The sequence below is a fragment of the Bubalus bubalis genome, chromosome 21, assembly GCF_019923935.1.
Source record: "Bubalus bubalis isolate 160015118507 breed Murrah chromosome 21, NDDB_SH_1, whole genome shotgun sequence".
NCBI lineage: Eukaryota > Metazoa > Chordata > Mammalia > Artiodactyla > Bovidae > Bubalus > Bubalus bubalis.
This window is the reverse complement of record NC_059177.1, coordinates 2715193-2734660: the sequence shown is the minus strand read 5'-3', so window position 1 is coordinate 2734660 and position 19468 is coordinate 2715193. Positions and strand designations below refer to the sequence as shown.

General features: G+C 44.8%; 1 protein-coding gene across 4 annotated transcripts in view; it reads right to left on the bottom strand.

Moving 5' to 3' along the window:
- CMC1 (C-X9-C motif containing 1) overlaps window positions 1-18813 on the bottom strand; it is a 78243-nt gene extending 59430 nt beyond the window's left edge. For all 4 annotated transcript variants that reach the window (XM_025272304.3, XM_025272306.3, XM_025272303.3 and 1 more), the window contains exon 1: window positions 18652-18813. In XM_025272304.3, coding sequence (XP_025128089.1) covers window positions 18652-18670 — 19 coding nt within the window. In that variant the 5' untranslated portion in view covers window positions 18671-18813. The remainder of the gene's footprint in view (window positions 1-18651) is intronic.
- Window positions 18814-19468: the final 655 nt, after the last annotated feature.

The window sequence follows — 19468 nt, the reverse complement described above, 5'->3', positions numbered from 1 at the left end:
ATAATAATAATGTACTTAATTTGTAAATGTAGGCCAATAAATTTGACAACAAAGATGAAGTAGACGAATTCCTTGAAAAACACAAATAACCAAACCTAACTCATAAGGACATATAATTAGTACAGCCCCATACCTATTAAAGAAATTGAATCTGTAATCAAAAGTTTTTTCACAAAAGAATTCCAGATCCAGAGAGCCCTTACTGGTGAATGTGATCAAACATTTAAGGAAGGAATAACATCAATTCCACATAAACTCCTTCAGAAAACTGCTCTGAAGCCAGCATTACCGTGATACCAAAATCAGACAAAAATATTACAAGAAACCTACTGCCCAATATGCCATCATGAATACTCATGTAAAAATCTTAACAAAGATGAGCAAACTGAATCCAGCAATAAAAAAAAGGATAATACTTCATGACCAGGTGGGCTTTATCCCAGGACTGCAAGATTTATTTAATATTCAAAAAATGAAGAAGTGTAATTCATCATATTAAAAAACATGGCTATCACAACAGACACAGAAAATATATTTGACAAAAATCCAATATCCATTCCTAATTTAAACCTCCATAAAGTAGGAACCAAAGGAAACTTCCTCAACATGATAAACGGCATTTATAGAAAAAACCTACTGCTGATGTCACATTTAATGCTGGAATGGTTCCCCCTAAAACGGAGTGAGCTAAAGAAGGCTGTTCTTACCACTTCTATTAAGCATTACACTGGGTGTTCTAGTCAGTGTAATAAGGCAAGAAAAATAAAAGGCTTCTAGATTGAAAAGAAAGAAAGAAAACCATAGTTAATTGAAGGTCATATGATCATCTATATAGAAAATCCAATGGAATCTATAAAAAGTTACTAGAACTAGTAAGTGAGTTTAGCAAGGTTTCCAGACACAACATTAACATACAAAAATCTAATAGAAATGACATAAAAGTCAGAGAACCAGAAGATAATTCAATAATAATTTCCCAAGCTATAAAATAGAAAATGGCTTTTTAAAAAATGAACTGAGGCTCAGGAACCTGGAAGACCAAAAAAAAAAAAAAATTTAACATTGATTTTACCACAGTCTCAAAAAGAGGAAAGAAGAATCGCAAGGCTGAAAAAATATTTGAAGAAACAATGACTGAAAGTTTTCCAAATTAGTGAAAAGACAGAACCCTATCAATTCAATGAAACAGTTGAAAACCCAAAGAAATATACACCCAGACAAGCCATACTAATACTTCTGAAAATGAGAAAGAAAAATCATCAAAGTATCAGAAATATAGGGGAAGAAAAATTCAAAAGACAAAGGATTTCTCATCAGAAACCACAGAAGCCAGAAGGAAGTGGCATAGTATTTTCAAGTACTAAAAGAAAAGCACTGTCAATCAAGAATTCTATAACCAGTGAAAATATTCTTCAGGAATGAAGATAAAGACAACTCACATGAAGAAAAGCTAAGGTAATTTCCTGCCAGCAGACCTATTCTAAAAGAAGGGCTAGAGGAAGCTATTCATACAGGAAGGAAATATTAACAAAAGGAAACTCAGAACAACAGCAATGAAGAAAGGGCAACAAAAACGGTAAACTCAGTAAACTATTTTTTTCTTGAGTTTTAAAATTTATTTTTGACAGAAGCAAAAAAATATAGCATTCTCAGTACACACAGAGGTACTATTAAAGATGACTTCATTGTAAATGGAACAGGATAAAGCAACTTTGGTAGTAAGATATCTACCTTCTATTTGAAAGATAAAATGTTGATTCGACTAGACTGTGATTAGCTATTTATGCATAAGATAATCTTCAGACTAACCACTAAAAAAAAGACAAAGAAATACATTCAAAAACACTATAGAAAAACCAAATGGAATGGAGTCAACCAGACAGTAATAACAGAAAGATAGCAGGAAAATCTCCTGATACCTGGAAAGTAAACAATACCCTGCTGCTAAATAATTCATAAGGCAGAAGAGGAATTAAAAGAAGACACTGACCTGAATGAAAATGAAAGCACAACATATCAAAATGTGTAAGACAAAGCTGAAGCAGGGCTTATAAGGAAATTTACGCCATAAATGTTCATATTTAAAGTCTCAAACCAACACAGGTCACCCGTGAACAACATGGGTTTGAACTGTGAAGGTCCACTTACAAGGAGACTTTTCCCAACACACAGGTAATGTGGTACTACACAGTGGCACTTGGTTGGACCCACTACATTTTATTAGGACAGCATTATTCAGATAGCAAAAGTAAAAACATTTTTTTTAAAGCATCCTTCAAGATACTGTTCATCATCTTTCATTACACTCATTTCTGTTGGTAAAGGTATCTTTTTATAAATGTAATTATTTATTGCTGGTACATAGGCTTCTCAGGTGGTGCTAGTGGTAAAGAACCTGCCTGCCAATGCAATACAGGAGAAGTGAGAAACGCAGATTTGATCCCCGGGTCAGGAAGATCCCCTAGAGAAGGAAATAGCAACCCACTCCAGTATTCCTGCCTGGGAAATCCCACGGACAGAGGAGCCTGCTGGGCTACAGTCCTTGGGGTCACAACGACACAAGCGCGCACACACACATACAGGCTTGACTGAATTAATGCAACCTTGAAAGTAAAAGTGTCAGTGGCTCAGTCGTGTCTGGCTCCTTGCAACCCCATGGACTGTACCCTGCCAGGCTCCTCTGTCCATCAAATTCTCCAGGAAAGAATACTGGAGTGGCCTGCCATTCCCTTCTCCAGGGGATCTTCCTGACTCCGATCAAACCTAGGTCTCCCACATTGTAGGCAGATTCTTTATCATGGGAGCCACCACGGAAACCCAATACAACTTGACTGAACTCTAACTCTAATCCTCTGCCAACAGATTCTGCTCCGATTTCCATGCAGACAAGCTTAAGGATAGTTCTGCATTTTCCTTTTTTAATTCTCACTGTCACCACCTTTCAGAAGAACACTGAGCAGTAGCCCGCAGCACCTGCACCTTGGGCACTCCAGTTCTGTTTAGACTTTTTGCAGTTATCTTGATTCTGAGACCTGCCCATGACTTTCCTCTCTTACCTTTGTGTTGTTCTGGTATCAAAGTCACATGATTTAAACAATAAATTAGGGACTTTTCTTTGTATTCTCTGAAACACTGTACCAGATAAAGATTATTACCAGTTCTGTGAAAGCCTGACAGAAACTACCTGTGATGGTCAGCTTTATGGTCAATTTGGCTAGGTGCTGCTGCTGCTGCTAAGTCACTTCAGTCGTGTCCAACTCTGTGCAACCCCATGGACTGCAGCCCTCCAGGCTTCTCTGCCCATGGGACCTTCCAGGCAAGAGTACTGGAGTGGGCCGCCATTGCCCTCTCCAAGGCTAGGTGCTAGTCCCCAGTTACTCAAACAAACACTAATCCAGCTCCTGCTGTGAAGGTATTTTGCAGATGTGATTGAAGGCTATAATCAGTTGACTTTAAGAGGAAAGAAAAGAAAGAAAGTAAAGTTGCTCAGTCCCTGAAGTCGCTCTTGACATTTTTGAGATCCAGTTAAGAGTTAAATCATTGATCAAAGTGAAGTAAAAGTCGCTCAGTCATGTCCGACTCTTTGCAAGTCCAACTGTGGTGTTGGAAAAGACTCTCGAGGCTCCCTTGGACTCCAAGAAAATCAAACTAATCCATCGTAAAGGAAATCAGTCCTAAATATTCATTGGAAGGACTGATGCTGAAGCTGAAACTCCAATACTCTGGCCACCTGATGAGAAGAGGCAACTCACTGGTAAAGACCCTGATGCTGGGAAAGACTGAAGGCAGGAGGAGAAGGGACAACAGAGGATGAGATGGTTGGATGGCATCACTGACTCGAAGGACATGAGCTTGAGGAAGCTCAGGGAGTTGGTGATGGACAGGGAAGCCTGGTGTGCTGCAGTCCATAGGGTAGCAAAGAGTTGGACAGAAATGAGCAACTGAACTGAACTGAGTTTATGTGTGTGTACTAGGTTTAGTCATGCTTTGTGAGTATGTGTGCGTCGGAAAGAGTTAGTCGCTCAGTCGTGCCTGACACTTTGCAACCTCATGGACCATAGGCCACCATGCTCCTCTCCATGGGATTCTACAGGCAAGAATACTGGAGTAGGTGGCCGTTCACTTCTCCAGGGGATCTTCCTGACCCAGGGATCGAACCCAGGTCTCCTGCATTGCAGGCAGATTCTTTACCCTCTACGCCACCAAGGAAAGCCCCAAGGTAATCACAGAAAGACTTTTATCTATTGATCAAATTTTCTGAAGCTTTTTTATTCATTCTTGAGTCAACTGCAGTTTTCAGTAAGTTGGTATTTTTCAAGGAAACTATCCATTTCATCTAAAAGTTCAAGATAATGATATGGAAATGTTCACGTGACTTTTTCCTCTTTACTGCACTTATACCTTTATCCCAGTTTTTACTGCCTGCCAGGGGGTCAACAAACTTTCTGTTAAGAACCAGAGTGTAAATATTTCAAGCTGTGTGGGCCACACACCACCTCTGTCATGTATGCTCCTTGTTTTTTTGTTGTTTTTTTTTTTCCAAACAACCCTTTGAAAATATTACTAACCATTCACAGCCTACCAGCCTTACCAGATTCTGCCCAGGCCATAGACGGTCAAGGTCTGCCCTACACTACTGATTCATGCCTTCTCGTCTTCCTTACTTTCGCCAGAGCTGCTGTAAGATGAGAAAAAGAACACTAGCCCACAGAAGGACTGCCAAGTATGGGTGGAGAAAGGGGAGGACTGAGAGGGCAGCCCCAGAGGCGTGGTGGGGCTGCGCGGACAGAGGGCCCAGGATGTGGCAAGGCGGGCTCCCAGGGTCTCATCTCACAGTGAAATGAGGTGACCACTCACCAAGGCAGGGAGACAAAAGAACTCCAAGGGGGAGGCCAATTCTGACTCGACAAACTGAATATGAGATTCCTACGAGACACCCTGTGAGTGGAGAGCTGGTAACTACTGGAAGAAAAATAATAAAACTGGAGCCACCTCCACACACTCTTTCTCCTTGTCTATAGTGCAAACCACAGTCATCAGGGTAAAAGAATCCACCTGCAATGCAGGAAACATGGATTTACACGGAAGATTCCCCTGGAAGAAGAAATAGCAACCTGCTCCAGTATTCTTGCCTGGAAAATTCCATGGACAGAGGAGTATGGTGGGCTACAGTCCGTGGGATCACGAGAGTTGGACACGACTAAGCGTGCACACACGCACGCACAATTAACAGTGCAACTGCTGAAGAGATGAGAAGAAACACTGTGACGTGCCGATCTAGTTTATACAGTCAGCTTCAGCATCTGAGCTCCTCCCTTCACTTACACACCTATAACCTAGACAGACGGCTTATCTACAATGCGGCCTCATGAATCCACTCTTTCTCTCCACAACTTGCGGTCTTCCTGAAACATTTTTTAAATGTATCGTAAGAAGTCCTTCTGATGATTCGTCTAAAACCTCCTAAGGCGAAGAAAATCATATGAATCATATGAATGTTGATTTCAATTTTCTACATTCTTAGTGTTAAATCTCTGGCAGACCAGTGGTTAAGACTGCTGACACTGCAGGAGACACAGGTTCTCTCTCTGGTTGGGGAACTATGATCCTGCATGCTGAGCAGTCAAAAAAAAAAAAAAAAAATATATATATATATATAAAAATAAATTCTGCTAACACTTGGTAGCATACTAATCATTAAAAGTTAATTTTTAATTAATTATGATTCTGTACGTATTTCAAAGTTTCCTTTGATACTACAAATATAGATATGGCACTTTTTATTCACAAAATTACAGGGTGATTCCCTCAGTGTCAATACGCTACATAGATGTTATACATCTGCACCAAAGCTGGCAAAAAAAAAAAAAAAATCAAATTTTGAGAATTTGCTACTCTACAGTCACATGAATTTATACTGAAATGAAGAATCAGGGTAATACCACCAGGGCAAATTTTCAAAGCTCTAACTCCTCGACATTCTATCACCACCCACATACAAGTCAATTTTTGCCTTTTTCCCTGGCTGACTTAGTGCAGACTCTGCTCTGGGGCTCGCATGCTCCTGCAGCACAGCCGCCCGGGATCACACGAAAGCACCGACGGCAGTACTTGCCCTGAGTCCACAGGGCAGCAGCGACACGACTCAGGGCACCACAGAGCCTTCCCCCAGAAACAGGCGGCCTCAGCAGGGCAAGGACGCCTGTCAGCACTGAAAATGTTCTAACACAACTAATGTAACTGCTATTTAGATAACGCCACTTTTTTGTTTTCTGGAACCTCCTAGCTGCCCCTTTATTAGTTCCTGTAGATGTTACCGTGACGTTGTTTACTCTGTAGGAAAAATCAGAAAAATGCTTGTAGGAAATGTGCAAAGGTGTTCTTATTAGCAACGGTTTCTCCTTTGGGTCCGTCTTCTGCACTGAAGGGCCCAGGTAGATGGCACTGCACACCACTCAGCAGGACCGGGGCTGGCCAAAGGCCCCTTCACCCTGTGTGCTTCACAGCCGAGCCCGCGAGGACTCTGGTCTCAGTGCTCAAGACACTCTTGCCCCCACCAGACCTCCTGTCCCCTCCAGCTCACTCACACCCTCTTCTACAATGACAGCATAAGATGAGGAAGGCGTGGGAGGCAGGGGCACCAAGACCGGGAAGACAAAGACAGGGAAGATCTGTGTCCCATCCTCCTTCCTTTAAGCAACACTTGAATTGACAAAACAAAAAAGCAACTACAGAGCAGGAAAGATTCTCCTTCCAACAGTCCAGCTGCCTCTGGTTATGAAACCTCAAGAGGAAGGCCAGGAATGCCCTTCAGTCTTCTAAAAGCCCCTCAGGTTCAGTACCTGGATTCCATTTTGCACAAAAAAATGTGGAGACTCTAACAGAGGGGAATAACCCAGGGGCAGGTTCCAAAGTTCTTCCATGACCACCCCAGGGCGGTGTTCTATTTCAGGGGACTTCAGTAAACTAGGTCCCAGAGCTTGTGAAGCCTGCAGGAACTCTTGGACAAGAAGAATGTTGGTTTCAGAAGCATCATTTTGAACAAGTAAAATTCAAAACTTCACAGTTCACATTTCTTGATCAGAAAGGAGCTCAATGATTCCAACCATAAAGAAAGCTATTTTAGAAAAGGCAAAAGGACTGATTTGTCAGCTGGCTGAGAAAGTACCTTCGCGGCGAGTAAACATCAAATATTAGGTCAGTCGGTGACCATAGAACTTTTTACAATCTCAAACTCACAAGACCCGGAAAGCACATCAATGAGGTAGAAGTGCCTATTTCTGCTCAGCTTCTGGGTCACACACGCCAGCGTCCCGCCATCGCTGTGCCACATCTGAGCTCCTCCGTGCTATCAGCTCCCACTGGTAGTAACCACTGCGTTCACACCACATGTGCCCGGTTCCCAAAAGCACCTATTTCTTGGACCTCAGATTCTGCAGATTGCGAGGTGTGAAAACTTCCTCTTCCACCCACGTTGTTTTAACCAAGATGAGGCCAGAAAGGGACAACCAGTCTTAAAGCATACCGAAGCAGGAAATCGGCTTATGCAAGAAGACCTGCCAATTTTAGAAAAGCGCTGCGATCTCCGCTGTGGCCATAATGCCTTCAGTGAAGAGGTTTCACATTTACTTTATTTGGTAAAACTTCAAGACTGTCTTTTGCTACGGGCACAATTTCCCATTGACAGCTAATAGGAAATCAGTCATGTCACTCTAGGAGACGTGTCTACGTAAGTAGACATTTGAGAAAGGAATATACGGCAGCACGCCTGGGCCTCCCAGCAACGCATCCCTCACGTGCCTTCCCTCCGATGCCCGTCTGGGACACGGGGGGCTACCCCCACACCGACGGGTGCTCCTCAATGGCTTCTGGCTGTCTGAGCTCTCCTGGTCCTTCTCCTCCATCTCTCAACAGTCCGTAAAATTTAACAAAAAACATGGGCCATTTTGATAACAGAGCAGGGAAATTATTTTTATATTGAGAGCTTATTCACTTATTTCAAAGATTCAATGCTTGCTCAAATCATGCAGGTTTTAAAATGGGGATGTAAGTGCTTTACAGTGCTGTGTTAGTTTCTGCTGTTCAGGTCTTGAATCAGGCATATGCATACAAACGTCCCCTCCTTCCTAAACCTGCCTCCTACGCCTCATCCCACCCCTCCAGGTCATCACAGGGCATCAGGCTGAGCCGTACAGCAGCTTCCCACTGACTATACATATGCCGATGCTAATCTCTCAATTTGTCCCCACTCTTCACCTCCCTGTGACTTCCCAGGCGGTGTAGTGGTAAAGAATATGCCTGCCAATGCCCGAGACGTGGGTTCGATCCCTGGGTTGGGAAGATCCCCTGGAGGAGGAAATGGCAACCCACTCCAGTATTCTTGCCTGGAGAACCCCATGGACAGAGAAGCCTGGAAGGCTACAGTCCATGAGGTTGCAAAGAGTCAGATACGACTGAGCAGCTGAGACACACAAACGGGGCCACACAGCCATTCCGTTTGTCTGCGTCTCAATTCCGGCCCTGCAAACACGGTCACCTGTGCCACTCTTCTAGATCCCACATACACATGTTAACAAACAGTATTTGTTTTTCTCTTTCTGACTCTCACTCTGTATGACAGCCTCTAGGTCCTTCACTGCAACACTGTTTACAACAGCCAGGACATGGAAGCAACCTAGATGTCTACTGAAAGACAAATGGATAAAGAAGATGTGGTACATACATACAAAGGAGTATTACTCAGCCATAAAAAGCAATGAAATTGGTTCATTTGTAGAGACTCATGACATCTTTCTCTGGATGGCCTTTAGAGCCAGGCTGAGTTAAAACTACAATGCAACCTTCTTGGGGAGCAGTGTTGCCCAAGGAGGGTCATCTACTCCCTTCATTAGACTGCCTCTGGCTAACTGTGGCTGAAATTCAAGTTCATCTTCAAAACAAAAATTTACCAAAATGAGAATATTAAGATAATAAGATATTAAGATAAATGTACTGTAGAAGCTGAAGGTAAATTCTAAAAGAGTCTTGAAAATACTCTGAACAATGGTAACACTAAAAGCCGTATAAACACCCAAAGCAAGCTCCGCTCCAGTTCCTGCCCAGGCAATCCTACAGGCTGTCTTTAAATTGGCACTTTTTATGCTGTGTTCTCAGTGCTGCTCTATCACCAAATCTACTTGACCCACGTTTTCAAGAATCTGTTAGTAATTCCAAAGTCCCACCAGGATCAGAAGTTCAGCTTAAAATTTCTATTGTTTAAATCCTTATTCTGCCATCCCAGTGGTTATATTATCCTCCTTGGCTAAAAATCAATCAACCCACCAGGCAATCAGCTTAGATCTTACTTCCAGAAAGAAGGACGAAGTGGAGGTGAAGGGGTCGTTTTACGAGCACCGTCACAGGCGGGGGCGGGGGTTCGGAACCCAAGGCTCAGAGAGCACAGATGGATCCTGCAGCGCCTGGCAGCGAGCAGCCCGTAGGGTCAGACTCCGCCTCAGTCTGCTGCCTTCATTCTCCATCTCCCACCCTTCATTTTCTTTATCAAGGCTCACTCACTTAACACCATCCAAAGTGCTTCCTAACCCAGCACCTGAAAGTGATTTCTCCTTCCACTAACCCCAACGTGTTTCACGCACAAACACTACGGCTCTAATCACACGTGGACTTAGAACTCAGAGTAGCACACTTCCTACAAAAACTTCCTTCTCTTGATCAATGGTTGCCAAGGACCAAACTGTGGTCCCACCACCGCAGAATTCACGGAAGCCCTCAACTCGAAATGACTCTCGTTGGAGAGGTGATTAAGGTTAAATGAGTTGACACGTATGTACGTTATGTGTATGAAAGTGTGTTAGTCGCTCAGTCGTGTCCAACTCTTTGCAGTGCGATGGACTGTAGCCCACCAGGTTCCTCTGTCCATGATATTCTCCAGGCAAGAATACTGGACTGGGTTGCCATTTCCTCCTCCACAGGATTTTCCTGACCCAGGGACTAAACCCAGGTATCCTGTATTACCGGCAGATTCTTTATCATCCGAGTCACCAGGAGAGCTCACATGGGTAGAGCCCTAATCAGATAGGTGGCCCTGCTAAGAACAGGAAAAAACAGCAGCTGAATCGGCCAGCACCTTGATCTCAGGCTGCCAGCCTTCTAAACTGCGAGAAAATAAACGTGCACTGTTTAAGCCACCCAGTCTATAGAACGTTATTATGGCAACCCAAGAGGATGCAGATAGGATTCGGTAACAGAAGCTGTCGATTCTGGCTGCATCTAACAACCACACCTGACGTCTCGGCCCCACTCCAGACCAGTCAAATCAGAGACGCTGGGTAACATCCAGGAACTGGTATTTTTAAAAGCTTCCCAAATAATTATATTAGATTCTAGATTAAGAACCACTGCATGAAATATAACTGTAATGAGGTCTGAGACCACGTCTCGTTAACCTCCATAATTCCCTCCTACTCCTAGAACATGGTAAAAATTCAATAAACCATGTAATAAATGACAAATATGTGTAAAATTTCCATATTTGATAATCATTATACAAATAGTTGAAAATATATTTATTCATTTGATATTCATTCTGTTAAGAAACATTTATTAGGTGCCCACTATCTACCAATTATCAGGCTAGGGATTGTTGATACATTGATGTGCCCTATTCTGCAATATAAACATTTAAAATCATCTTTAAATTAGTCATGCTTAGGGCTTCCCTGGTGGCTCAGAAGGTAAAAAAGCCTGCAATGCAGGTGATCCAGGTTCAATCCCTAAGTTGGCAAGATACCCTGGAGAAGAAAATGGCTACCCTTTTGCCTGGAGAATTATTCTTGCCTGGAGAATCCCACGGACAGAGGAGCCTGGTGGGCTACAGTCCATGGGGTCACAAAGAGTCGACACAACTGAGTGATAAACACACAGTTAATTAAAATATGGAAAATCAGTAAGAGTTCTCCAGCAAAAACACAACACAGGATTGTTTTAAAAATGTTTTCCCTCAATCTCTTTACCTAAAAATGTAAAAGGAGCTGGCTGATGCGGGGAGAAGGTTAACTTGGGAATCAATGTTTTCATTTGGGCACATTTTGTGTGGCCCACTTATATCAAGTCTAGGAGAATTCTACAAATAAGGTAATAACACCCCTCAGTTCAGTTCAGTCGCTCAGTCGTGTCCAACTCTTTGCGACCCAATGGACTGCAGCACGCCAGGCCTCCCTGTCCATCACCAACTCCCAGAGCTTGCTCAAACACATGTGCATCGAGTTGGTGATGCCATCCAACCATCTCATTCTCTGTCGCCCCGTTCTCCTCCTGCCTTCAGTCTTTTCCAGCATCAGGGTCTTTTCCAGTGAGTCAGTTCTTCCCATCAGGTGGCCAAAGTATTGGAACTTCAGCTTGAGCATCAATAACATGCCTAGAGATAAATAACCATACTAATCCAGTCAATGAAACATGAGCTTTCTGTGCTGAGTCTAGAACCCCTTGAGAACACCTGCAAGTATTTAAACACACACAAGTTTAAGGCTTGAAGCAGCCTTAGCATCTGATATATCTTACTCTCTCCCCGTCATCCTCAAATATCACAATATGCCATTTAGAATTCCTGAAGGGCCTGAGGTTACTAGCAAAGTCTGAAACACCTCAGTCCTACTCATTCCCAAATTCAATTCGGCGCTGTTTGCAGAGCCTACTCAGGCTAGTGGAGAATCTCTTACTATCTAGGTGTAATTAACTGGCCTATCCTATCCCTATGCTAATAAAGTTAAAGACACAGAACCATATGAAAGATACTGTTCACCACAGAAGTAAATATTCCTTCACATCCGATTTTCCCTCATCTCTCAAATTATTTGATACATGCAGCTTTCATTTTATTTCTCAAAGAAAAAATTCTAGATCTAGAATGAAAGAAACTCCACACACTGGTTATTTGACATTTTGGTGGTTTTTAAAATCCCATATATTAAAATAAATTTTTGTTAAAATATTAAAATAAAATAAAGACCGGAGGCAGTGACATCAGGGAAGGCCTTCTATGAAATTGATTTCAAAAAAGAATAAGACTTAGATGTGAGGGTGGGACAGAAAGGGAAACACTCCAAAGAAAAGGAACAGCATGTCAAAGGCCTAGAGGCAAAAAGGAAAAAAAGGAGAGCGCACGCACACAATTTGGCATCTGTTATCCTACGGATAGAGGAGCCACCGTCCACAGGGTTGCAAAAGACTCAGACATAACTTTGCAACTAAACAACAAAGTATATCTTAGGCCGGTGTTACCTACACTTCTTTATCACAACCCCATGATACTCCTGGACACAGTACACACACATGTATTTTCATATGTGTGCAGGGGTCCTCCTTCCTACCTGACTTGCCCACCTGATTCAAACTCTCATTGCACATACTAAAATTCCTAACAGTCTCAGATCAGTTATTTACAGGCTGAAACAACAAACTGGTTCCAAATCAGGAAAGGAGTACGTCAAGGCTGTATATTGTCACCCTGCTTATTTAACTTATATGCAGAGTACATCATGAGAAACGCTGGGCTGGAAGAAGCACAAGCTGGAATCAAGACTGCAGGGAGAAATATCAATAACCTCAGATATGCAGATCACACCACCCTTATGCCAGAAAGCAAAGAAGAATCAAAGAGCCCCTCGATGAAAGTGAAAGAGGAGAGTGAAAAAGTTGGCTTAAAACTCAATCTTCAGAAAACTAAGATAATGGCATCTGGTCCCAGCACTTCATGGGAAATAGATGGGGAAACAGTGGAAACAGTATCAGACTTTATTTTTGGGGGCTCCAAAATCACTGAAGATGGTGACTGCAGCCATGAAATTAAAAGACACTTACTCCTTGGAAGGAAAGTTATAACCAACCCAGACAGCTTATTAAAAAGCAGAGACATTACTTTGCCAACAAAGGTTCGTCTAGTCAGAGCCATGGCTTTTCCAGTAGTCATGTATAGATGTGAAAGTTGGACTATAAAGAAAGCTGAGCACCGAAGAATTGATGCTTTTACTGTGGTGTTGGAGAAGACTCTTGAGACTCCCTTAGACTGCAAGAAGATCCAACCAGTCCATCCTAAGGGAGATCAGTCCTGAATATTCATTGGAAGGACTGATGCTGAAGCTGAAACTCCAATCCTTTGGCCACCTGATGCGAAGAATTGACTCACTGTGGACTTCCCTGATGGCTCAGATGATAAAGCGTCTGCCTACAGTGCGGGAGACCTGGGTTTGATCCCTGGGTCAGGAAGATCCTCTGGAGAAGGAAATGGCAACCCATTCCAGTACTCTTGCCTGGAAAATCCCATGGACAGAGGAGCATAGTAGGCTACAGTCCATGGGGTCGCAAAGAGTCAGACAGGACTGAGCGACTTCACTTCACTTCAAAAGACCTTGATGCTGGGAAAGATTGAAGGTGGGAGGAGAAGGGGGTGACAGAGGATGAGATGGCTGGATGGCATCACCGACTCAAAGGACATGAGTTTGAGTAAACTCCGGGAGTTGGTGATGGACAGGGAGACCTGGCGTGCTGCAGTCCATGGGGTCACAAAGAGTCGGACACGACTGAGTGACTGAATGGAACTGAACTGCTGGTGTCTCTCCCTGTAGCAGAGACGGAGGAGAATGAGAGCCTGCTCACCCCGCCTGGGCCGTGGGTGGTAGCACCTGGAACTTTTCCTTCTCCAGGACCCTCTCCCTCCTCCTGCAGTGGGCAAGGGCTGACAGGGGGTCACAAAGGCCGATTCCTTTGCTTCGGAAGCTAGACAAGCCCCCATACCACACCCTTACTCAGCCTCCTCCCTTCAGCTCCTACTCCCTTCTCTCCCCCGAACGTTTGCGCTCCAAGAATCAATCCCTGCACATGGAAAACTCACGTGGCGCCCAGGGGCCCACATACTGTGCTCCAAGACCACCCAAACAAAGGAACCAGGGCTTGTCCAAAACATGAGTAATCCTGTGGCTGGGCTGGGGAGGTCCCAGAGGGGCCAGGACTTTCTGTGTGAGAAGTGAAGGAAACGCTCAAAAAAAGATGGAAGCACATCACAAGGACCCAGAAGCTGGTCTAAAGGAACTCTAGGTGGCCAAATCTGAGAAAATGTGAGCACCGAAATATTTACACTGACGAATGATACACCATTCAGAAAACAAATTCCTGAATCCATGCCAATAATATCAATAAGAAACAAAGTGTTTTCTTGTTTACAGCAAAGTGTCAACAACTGTCTAATGGAGAGATAAACATCTAAGTGGAAAGAATGTTGGAGGTAGAAAATCATTTTGCAACCATCACAGGAAAGACTGAATCCTGCAAAAATCATCAACAGAGGCTCCATCAAAACGAGTTTTCTGATGAGGAATGAACATCCACATAGTCTTCAGTGGTCTCCACGCACCATGCCATGCTAAGTCACTTCAATCGTGTCTGGCCCTGCGAGCCCATGGACTGTCGCTCACCAGGCTCCTCTGTCCATGGGGATTCTCCAGGCAAGAAGACTGGAGTGGGTTGCCATGCCCTCCTCCAGGGGATCATCCCAATCCTGGGACCAAACCCTTGTCTCCTGTGACTCCTGCACTATAGGCAGATTCTTAACCACTGAGCCACCTGCGAAGCCCACAGAGTGCTTATTAATTATAGGAAAGGAAAAAGACAGCAAAGACACTGGGCAAGACACTGGCTGGGCGGTCAAAGTTAGAGCCACCCACTAGAAGCAGACCTCGCTGCCTCCAGGTCTGACACCTCGATGCAGAGAGTTCAGCTGAGATCTCGATCCCCGTCTGATCAAAAGTCAGAGCAATGCACAGTGAAGAAGAAGTCTACTGTCACCCCCTTCCCTAAGCACTCGCAGTGTCACCGTGCTCTTCCTGGATAATATCCAACCCCCCACAAATGGGTTTAAGAGCCATTTTGTGACCCACAGCCCAAACCCCAGGGCCTCCACACACGCGCCGCTGTGGCCTCAAAGCTTCTCTCTCCCTTGTGCTCCCTGCTCATGCCAGGGCTTTTCAATTTCGGAGAACAATTTCAGGTTGTGAAATTAATCAATTGAGGCAAACAAAAACAATGTATTTTGCAGTAGTGCAAACATGCTTTGACCTTAAAAATTTATAAAACATGGAAGTCAGACGTTTACCTCTGAACCATGAATGTAATTTGTATCTAACAGGATACTGTAAAAACAAAGAAGCAGTTACAAAATAAAAAAATTTCTAATCAACTACATTATAGTATTTGTTCTTTTTTTTACATATTAATCACACAATGCTCAGGAAAAAAAGATCAACAGATTCTCCCAACCTGTTTAGCTGTCTAACTCCAAGAGTGGCCTTTTCTAGTGACCGAGCGCTGGTATACCTACAGCCCATCTCCCTCCATCTCCATGGGAACCACTGAAAGAACCCGTGCAACCTAAGTATTCCCAGAGTGCCAAGATGCCATCCTCCCAGGATACACACACTCAAAACCTGTACTCATGGGATGTCATGAAATTACTGAGCCCACTTCCCACCCTGAGCCTGCTCACTACCCATTCCTCCCAAGTAGGTTTCTGGAAGAAAACAACCACGGAGGGAGCCACAAAAGCCCACGCATGCACTTAAAGAAACGTTTCCCCTTCTGCCCGCTGCAGACTGAGCAACAGATGGGAAGGGAAACCCTCTACCCAGCTCAAAGGGGAAAGAGTAGAAGAACAAATGGGGCAGAAAGAACTCTCTCCTAGTTATTAGGAAAAGTAAGAAGCTTCTCAGGCCCAGGTTCCTGTGAGTTGTCACCCAGGACTAATCATGTCAGATGATTTCTCTGAACTCTGGAAGCAGCAAAGGCTTCATGGATGTCCTTTCAGGACAGATTGGGCTGGGCTTCCCGTGACTGGGCTAGTTTATAACTTGTTAGGGGCAGAGGTTAAGTTCTAGAACTCTGTCCAATCAAGAGAGAAATAATTTCTAACCAGTGGAAAGACAACCCCCCAAGTAACACTTCATAGCCCTATTGAAATTAATCAGCTTTTACCTAAGCCAATGATCTATGACATTTTCTATGTATCTACCGTTTCGATGTTTTTCAAGTAGTTTTTTACACGTTACTGGTTCCCTCACTACTGAGTTGGAGAAAATCTTTAACAAATATCCACTTTGTATTACCATAAATAATCATTTTATCTTTCTGTAAATCCTACTTTAACAAGTACCACATGAGCTACAGTCCATGGGGCTGCAAAGAGTCAGGCATGACTGAGCACACACATCCTTAGAAAACAGATTGTGCTGTTCGTGTGCATGGTTTGTAATCTACATAAATGGTGTTGTGCTATAGATTTGATTTGGTGATTTCCCTTTTTGCTCAAAACAATGTTTATAAGATCTTTAAAAAAAAAAACAAAAAAACAGGTGTTACCTGTAACACTGTTTATACAGATGATCAATAAACAACCTTTAAAATTTCAGTCACCTCAGTTTGACTGGATTTTTAAATATATACAGTACATACAATATACATACTGTATACTTAAACTGCTTAAGTCCTTTCATAGGAGAATGACCTATACTCTGTATTTCTTGAATCATTACTGTGTTATCAAAGGTCCCACTTAGGGCTAAGGATTCAGGCAAACTTCCCTGGCTGCTAAGAAAACAAAGCTGAAGGTCAAGTCAATAAACCCAACCCGGGAGAGTTCAGAGCCCTGGCAATACTCTGCAGGTTAGAACTCCCTGTGGACTATTTTAAATCACCAGAGGCTTGGGCAAAGTAAGTCTGAACATCTGCTAGTGCAAACAGCTACTAGTATTTTTTTTTAAATTTCCCTCTCTCCTCAGTCACCTACTCTGGGTGTTTTGCATTCTCCAGCTTTTTCTCTCTGCATTCAAATAGTAAGAGAAAATAGTGGACAGAATTACGGCTGATAAGCTTCCAAAGAGTGTTGTTATTACCTCAACGTTAACAAAAAGGGAAATTGCTTAAATAAAACTACATTTAAAAGTATGCATTGTTGGGTTGAGAGTTTTTTTGAGAAAAATGGACCGTACAAAGTTAGTTTAAAGGCTGCTGCCAAATGAAGATCAAACTTGAATAAAGATTTTTAAAAATCTAACATAAACCAATGGGAAAATAGATGTTCCTACATAAGCTTCATTTGGCATACTACTTAGTTAGCAAGAAACATACCACTGTGTACTGTAAGAAGCAAAACAAATATCAAAACATGACTCTATGCTTCAATCTAGGAACCAAACACAAATTAAAAGAGTGGACCTCAGTATATTTGTATTCTGGAGTCTAAACAAAGAAATTTTTCCAAAATAGTCCTACTAGCTGAGTCGGTCTCTAACTTTCCATTCCAATCTTGCTTCCGAGTCTGCTCTTGTCTGAGTTTCCAATGCTTAGCGTGTTGTTGGATCTGACTATCATCAGTTATCCAGTTGCAGAGCCTAGGAATTCTCTGTGCCTCCCTTTTGCTCACCACCCTTACTCAATGAAACAGCGAGTCCTGTCAATTTCTCCTCCAAAACATCTTCTGAAGGTTTGTATTTCTCCCCATTTTTTCCCTAATACTATCCCAGGCCAACACATACCAACACATTTGGCCTGAACCGCTGCCAGAGTGTCTTAACATTCCACTCGTGGCCCCTCTACAAGGCTACCACCGCTACCAGAGCGGTGTATATAGGTATATAAGCGGTGTATAAAGGTATAAATCGCCATCATGTCACTGCCCTCTTTAAAAGCCTCCATAGGTTTTTGTTAACATCAAGAAAAGCCCAAACGCGCACTTATCAGGGCCTTCCGGCACTGCAACATGTAGGTTCTATCTACTTTCCCAGCATCTCTACTTATGCATCTCCTCCATACTCCGGACCTCTGACACCGCTTATCTTCCTCATAACGTTTACCACTATCTGAAAAGTGTGTGTGTGTGGCGGGGGGGGGGATGTCTTTTCTTGCACCCTTAGAACACAAGATCTAGATAGAGTAGGGGTCTTTCTGTCCTATAGACCAGTTTCCCAGGGCCTAGAAGAGACAGTGAGTTCGCAACAAGTATCTGTTTACTCCATGAGGCCTGGACATAGGGTTCTCTGAGTCCCAGCCGGACTCGGCTCCCCCAGCCACGAGACTCGTCTACTTCTTTCTCCTCGGGCCCACAGAGAGGCTGTCTCCCTTCCGGCTCTCTAAAGGTTGGAAGCCAGTCCTCCTCCCAACGCCTTGAGTTTTCACACGTATAATATTGATACGAAGGGCATGTCCCAAAGCCCCTCAGCGCTCCCGCCGTTCAGCGAGCATCCCCGCGCCGGGTACCGAGGGGAGCCCTGCGGCGGCGTCCCGTGGCGGCGGGCGCGCGGAAGTCACGGGGAGCCACCGGCTCTCTGGGGACACTTTCCAGCGGAACGGCCCCGTCCTGGTCAGTGCGTTCGAGTCGGACCACAGATACTTAAAGGAGCCCGTGACCCCAAGGGCCCAAAGAGAATGGCGGCGAGGCGGCAGGCGCTAGGAAGGTGAACACCCGCAAGCCCCGTCAGACCGCTGCCCCCACCCCAGCGCCGAGCGCCCGAGGGCCGGGAGGGCGGGGCGGCCTCGGCGTCGCGCCTCCCAGCCCGCCCCGCCCCCTGCACGCCCCCCGGCTCCGCGCCCCCGCCTCCCGCGCCTTACCTGCGGGGTCGAGCGCCATGTCCACGCGCGGGAGGCGGCAGCCGCGCGGCCGCCCGCGAGAGTGTGTGGGGCGGGGCCGCACGGGAGGCGGGGCGGGGCGGCCCACGGGGGCCAGAGGAGGAGCGCGGCGCCCTGCGCAAAGCGAGGCGGTTCCAGCGCCTCTTACTTCCCGGTCGCGACTTCCGCCGCCCGCCGCGCCTGCGCACTCCCGACCCGTCCTTAGCCGCGTGACCGGAGCGGAGGGGCTCTCCCGAGGGAAGCCCCGGGAGAGGGCGTGGCCGCCTGGACCCCGCAGGCGCGCGGGGCGCGAGCCTGTGAGCCGGCTACCCGCCTGCGTCTGTGAGGTTGCGGGCGGGCATCTACACCCCCGGACGACTCCATTCAATCCCAGCCCTCTCGGTGCATTCCTGCCTTCGAACCTGAGAAGCCAGCCTGCTCCTTTGTTTGCACTTCGTTAACGTTCGTTGATTCCGAAGTGTCTGTGTCAGGCCTGCCAGGTTCTAGCCTCGGTTCTGAATTCTAGGGGGAAACAACTGAATAAAAATGAAATCTCTAATTCTGAAAAAGCACAGTGTTGGTGAGGAGCAGTGCGCTGCGAAATGCGGCCAGCAGTTCTTCGAGGCGGTGCAGCAACTTTGCACTATGTGCAGCATCTTGCTCCCGCCCCCGCCCCCATCGGAAGCCTATGCCTCTCCTGGAGGTTACAAGTAGGAAGTGGGCTCAAGGGGCACTTCTGTCCTGTGAAATGATACCCTTGGATGATGCTACAAATCCCCACTCTGTCGATTGAAGCTGTTAAATGTGTGAGAAAAATGAA